General features: G+C 34.7%; 1 protein-coding gene across 1 annotated transcript; it reads left to right on the top strand.

Moving 5' to 3' along the window:
• Positions 1-2,000: 2,000 nt before the first annotated feature.
• Positions 2,001-5,021, top strand: LOC110940034 (probable protein phosphatase 2C 23). Its single transcript, XM_022181593.2, has 4 exons — positions 2,001-3,699; positions 3,788-3,901; positions 4,368-4,632; positions 4,712-5,021. The coding sequence occupies exons 1-4, from the start codon at positions 2,155-2,157 to the stop codon at positions 4,825-4,827; spliced, it is 2,040 nt and encodes a 679-aa protein (XP_022037285.1). The 5' UTR covers positions 2,001-2,154; the 3' UTR covers positions 4,828-5,021.
• Positions 5,022-5,509: the final 488 nt, after the last annotated feature.

The raw sequence follows: 5,509 nt of genomic DNA, 5'->3' as shown, positions 1-5,509 counted from the left end.
ATTTACGTATTTTTACCAACCACTTATATTTAAGTAGATCTATAAAACTCACTTATGTCATTACATTATGTTATTATTTTTTCTCCGCTATCCTTTTATAATAATGTAAAGAGTTAAATGTCATTTTAGTTCATGTGATTTGGGTTATTTTGTAAGTTTAGTTCAAATGTTTCATTTTTCGCCCATGGGTCCAAAAAGGTTTCACCGTTACTATTTTAATCCATTAGGTTAACTTTATCCATTTTTTCTGTTAACGAGAAAGGTAAATATTAGGCATTTTAACCCTAATGTAAATCACGTATAATTTACTAACAAGTTTTGTGCACATGGTGTCAAAGTTTAAATAATGTGTACATTGACTAAAACTTTTGATGATGTCTAGTTGCAAACAAAGCTTGATATATTTTACTAAATAGATTTTGAAGTTTGGTTGATTTTGACTATTGGACTAATCTGCGGAACAACTTTTCTTTTTATAATGCATATAATTATATAGTAGGCATACAATATTATTATCATGTCATAAGGGTTTAAAATACATAGAATTTATAATAGTTACATCTTTGTCTTTTATTATAGATTCAAATACCGTGCATATTTAAAAACAAGTTTTTATATTATAGATGTAATATAAGGGTCAATAAACTAGTAAATATATATTACTACACTAAAGAGAATATATATCATTTTATTGTATTACCACGCTCATTTTATTATATAAAAAATTGGTAGTAGTTGTAACTTCTTTTACGTGATGCATTTTTATGTAGTTGATATTTATTTTAGATAAAACATTTAAAAATAATGGCCCGTGGCAGAGCCGTCATAAGAACTCTAAAAAAAATTTAGGCTCTAGGTGGCAAAAAGAATTAGACCCAAAATTATGGTTAAGGGGAAATAAATTAAACATATAAAACCTTAGTGGTGAAGCTAAAACTTAAACTTCAAACTTATAAAAACCTTTGGAGCCTTTTGAAAATTTGGGCTTCGGATGACGACACGGGTTGGCCGACCTAAGAGACAACCCTGCAACTTTTTACACCTAGTTACCCATCATATATACATTTAACGAGAGCTGATGAATAGTAACTTTATTTTTATAATAATATATAGTTTTTCATTATTTAATATATTATAAATAGTTTATTATTATATTTACTTTTAATAACATATTTTTCTTTTTTTAAAACATATATTTCCTTTAACTTTTCTTTTAATAATTGTTTTTTTTTTCTTTTTTTAACATACATTAATTTATCCACTAATTTGATACTTCTTTAATAATTTACGTTTATAACTTTTTTTTTTCAAAAAACTTAAGTGCGTAGTTGTACTTGATTTCTTTCCCTGGCATTCCGGTATAAGTTTTGTTAAAAACGAAGTTGTACTCAAAATAAAGTATTTATTTGGTATCAAAAACGGTACAATGATAAACTAAATCATTCTAATGGTTTGACTTTATAAATAACAAGCTTTATTTTCAAATCACGTTTGTTTTACATTATCATTTGTTTGGTTTCGCTGCAACGCGCGATAAAAAAAACTAGCGTAACATTGTAATTGCAAAATTTAAACTCACATCATTTTTATGAGAAAAAAGTCATTATATCACTAGGCCATTATGGGCATGTTTGGGTAAGCTTTTTGAAACAACTTATTGATTTATTGGCTTTTTGAAAAGTCATAAGCTCTAAAATGATGTTTGGCAAAGAGGGTGTATGTGAGGGAGAAAAGCCAATAAGTCAATAAGTCACAAAATCCTGACTTTTCCAAGAAGCCAATAAGTCAATAAGTTGTTTCAATAACCTTACCCAAACATGCCTTATATCATGGATAACTTAAAAAGAAAAAAATATATAACAATTTACGTTCACAAAACTATCATGTCGGCTTGTGTATGGTATTTAATAAATACATATTTAAATAATTTATTGACAAATACTTTGAATATACATTTTGTCATCAATACCCAAAACAAAACTCAAATTGTTGAACAGATTTCAAAACCTCCGTCCAAAAGTCAACTCCCCTTCCTCCCTTTATCACCATTTTCACCTCTTCCAACTAAACCCCCATATATATCCTCCAATCCTCTTACTTCTAGTTTTCTTCCTAATTATTTCATTTTATTATAAGTTTTTTTTTAGTTTTATTATGGGTAACGGAGTCGGCAAGCTGACCGTTTGCTTCACCGGAACAGCCGACATCCTTCACCGCCGGAAAGATCTAACCGCCGTTATCTCCGACCCGTTAGACGACCTGGGTCACTCCTTCTGCTACATACGACCCGAACAATACCAAATCTCATCCTCCAAAGTCCACAGTGAAGAAACCACAACGTTCCGGTCAATCTCCGGCGCCGCCGTCTCCGCCAACACCTCCACCCCACTCTCCACATCATTCCTCGATGTTTACTCTTACAACACAATCGATAAAGCTTCCGCCTTTGAAAGCTCCACGTCTTTCTCTTCAATTGCACTTCAACCCCTGCCCCGAAACTCCATCAATTCGGGTCCTTTAAACGGTTTTTCAGGTGGGTTTTCGGGTCCGATTGAACGTGGGTTTTTGTCGGGTCCGATGGAAAGAGGGTTTCAATCGGGTCCGATTGATAAGGATCAGTTCCAAAGAAGCTTTTCACATGGGGGTTTTGCTAGGTTGAGAAAGGGGAGTTTAATTCGGGTTATTCGACGGGCGATTTCAAAGACGTTTAACGGGCAGAATTCGAGCGTTGCACCGATGAAAAATGTTGCTAATTTGAAAGATCATGATTGGATGATTGAGAGGAATAATGAACTGACAGTTAGTAGTGTGAATTTGAGTAGTGAGGGTAGCTTGTTTGATGAGGATGGTGAGTGTTTGAATGGGAATAAGAGTCAGAATCTTCAATGGGCACAGGGGAAAGCAGGGGAAGACAGAGTACATGTGGTGGTTTCCGAGGAGAATGGGTGGGTTTTTGTTGGGATTTATGACGGGTTTAACGGTCCGGATGCACCGGATTTTCTGTTGTCGAATTTGTATGCAGCTGTGCATAAGGAACTCAAAGGGTTGTTGTGGGATGATGATCAAGTGGATTCGTCCGATTCCGTTAAGCAATCTTTAGATGATGTTGACTCTCTTATTAACGACGGAATGAAAAAGAATCGGTTACCGCGGTATGTGCATCAGCAGGAGAGTCACCCGTGTGTATCCGGGGATGTCGAGGTAAAAACGAGGGGGAGGGTTAGGAATCGTGGTGTGGCGAAGAAATGGGAGGAGAATCAAAGGAGGTGGAAGTGCGAATTCGATAGGGAAAGATTGGAACTTGATAGACGGTTAAGAGAATACATGAATTCTAACGGGTCGAAATCTGTTAATCATTCGGATGTTTTGAAAGCTTTGGCTCAAGGGTTAAAGAAGACGGAGGAGGCTTATTTAGATATTGCAGACCAGATGCTTGTTGAAAATCCTGAACTGGCTTTGATGGGCTCTTGTGTTCTTGTTATGTTGATGAAAGGGGAAGATGTTTATGTGATGAATGTTGGCGATAGTCGAGCCGTTTTAGCTCAGAAACCTGAGCCGGATATATGGAGACAAGATCTAGAAAAGATACATGAAGAAACATGGTACGATCTCGAGGTTTTCGACGCTGATATTGCTACCACAGATCCGAGTTTAACCGCGTGTCAGCTTAGCATAGATCATAGTACCTCTATCGAAGAGGTAAAAATGTAAAATATAATTTCAGATTTAATTCTTTTTAGTCTTCTAATTGTTGTTTTCTTAAATTACGCTTATCGAATTCTTGCAGGAAGTTCAAAGAATAAAGAGTGAACACCCTGATGACGACAGCGCAGTGATGAATGACCGTGTCAAAGGCTCATTGAAGGTCACTCGAGCTTTCGGTGCAGGTTTTCTTAAGCAGGTAATTAAACGACATTTGTTTGTTTTAATCGAATCTTAACGAAAACCATACGGGATTGATTCTTTTGGTAACTAGAATCTCATATATGTTGGAATCGACGGGATATTGGATATCCTTTAGGGATTGATACCTTGACAACTCTTTTACATTAAAAGAAACCAAGTCAGCTTTCCATTTCTAGAGTTGTCGGATTTCGTGTTAGATATATACTATTCACCACTAAAACTTAAACCGACAGTGACTTTGATACCGCTAAGGAAAATTCACGAGACCGACAATACAATACCCTGTTAAGGGAATCATATGCGCCACCCTTTGAACCATTTTATTTGGCCTTTCGCTCCAAACAAACAAAAGCCTAGTTAGTTAGAGACCGCATTACACTTGTTTTACTTAAATATTAAAAATAATCCGCTTAACTTGTTTTATGTTACGAAAATCTAATGTTTTGTTTCACTTGCTGCAGCCAAAATGGAACAATGCACTACTAAAAATGTTCAGAATAGATTACGTCGGAAATGCTCCATACATAAACTGTCTCCCATGCCTTCACCATCACAGATTGGGCCCGAGAGATCGATTTTTGATATTATCCTCTGACGGTCTTTATCAGTATTTCACAAACGAGGAAGCTGTATCTGAAGTCGAGCTTTTTATTCAATGGTCACCCGAAGGCGATCCAGCTCAGCATTTAGTAGAAGAAGTTCTGCTTCGTGCAGCCAAGAAAGCTGGTAAATAATCTGATTTTTTTTTTTTTTTTGTATATAATTTTAAACACGTTTATTTATCTTTAATTTCGTGTTGTTACAGGTATGGATTTTCACCAGTTGTTGGAAATACCACAAGGGGATCGAAGGCGTTATCATGATGATGTCACAGTAATCGTGATATCACTAGAAGGACGGATATGGAGATCCTGCGTGTAATCGACACACACTGTAAACATATAAATCCAGAAATAAAACAGTTTTATTACATGAAAATAGCTAGATACTTGAGGCCAATTGTTCAATATGGGAAGTAGAATATGTACATGTGTAAAAACTTTATTATTCCATGTAATATCAAACTGTCATACCAGAATTGCAAATATTCAAATAAACAACTTTTGTTACAACAATCTGTACGTATAAAGTTAATGTATTCAGTTTTCCTTTTATCGCAGCCTGTTGGCAAATTTTATTTATAATATTAATATAGAAAAATTAACGTATGTGACGGTATTTACTTTTTGAAAAAGTTAATTAGAAAAGAAATGGTCTTAGAATACTAAAGTCCGAAGACGTGGGTTCCGGTCAATTTAGTAGAATGTGTTAAAATTGTCAATAGTTTGATAAAATAATTCAAATGGCAACTTAATAATGACTTTTGATTTGGTCAAACAAACCGCGTGGCTGTGACGAGAAGTTAAGGGATGTTTCTTAAATAAAGACTGGATTGTTTTGTTTTGGTTTGTTTTGACCATGGTTTGGTTTGAGTTAGTTGTGAAAGTAAAATGTATCCTTTAATATTATTAAATAAATGTGTTATTTAAGGTGTTCTCACTATTGTCAAAGGCTGACGTGGATTCTTGTGTACCGGTTCTATCTTCTTCTTTTATTGGTGTTG

Source organism: Helianthus annuus, chromosome 5, assembly GCF_002127325.2.
Source record: "Helianthus annuus cultivar XRQ/B chromosome 5, HanXRQr2.0-SUNRISE, whole genome shotgun sequence".
In the NCBI taxonomy this organism is placed as follows: domain Eukaryota; kingdom Viridiplantae; phylum Streptophyta; class Magnoliopsida; order Asterales; family Asteraceae; genus Helianthus; species Helianthus annuus.
The sequence above is the reverse complement of the archived record's forward strand: the minus strand, read 5'-3'. Positions and strand labels throughout refer to the sequence as shown.

Excerpts from the sequence above, each read along its gene's own strand:
- LOC110940034 (XM_022181593.2), top strand. The coding sequence starts at position 2,155 with ATGGGTAACGGAGTCGGCAAGCTGACCGTTTGCTTCACCGGAACAGCC. Across the intron at positions 3,700-3,787 it reads ATAGTACCTCTATCGAAGAG|GAAGTTCAAAGAATAAAGAG; the intron begins GTAAAAATGTAA and ends GAATTCTTGCAG. Across the intron at positions 4,633-4,711 it reads TCGTGCAGCCAAGAAAGCTG|GTATGGATTTTCACCAGTTG; the intron begins GTAAATAATCTG and ends GTGTTGTTACAG.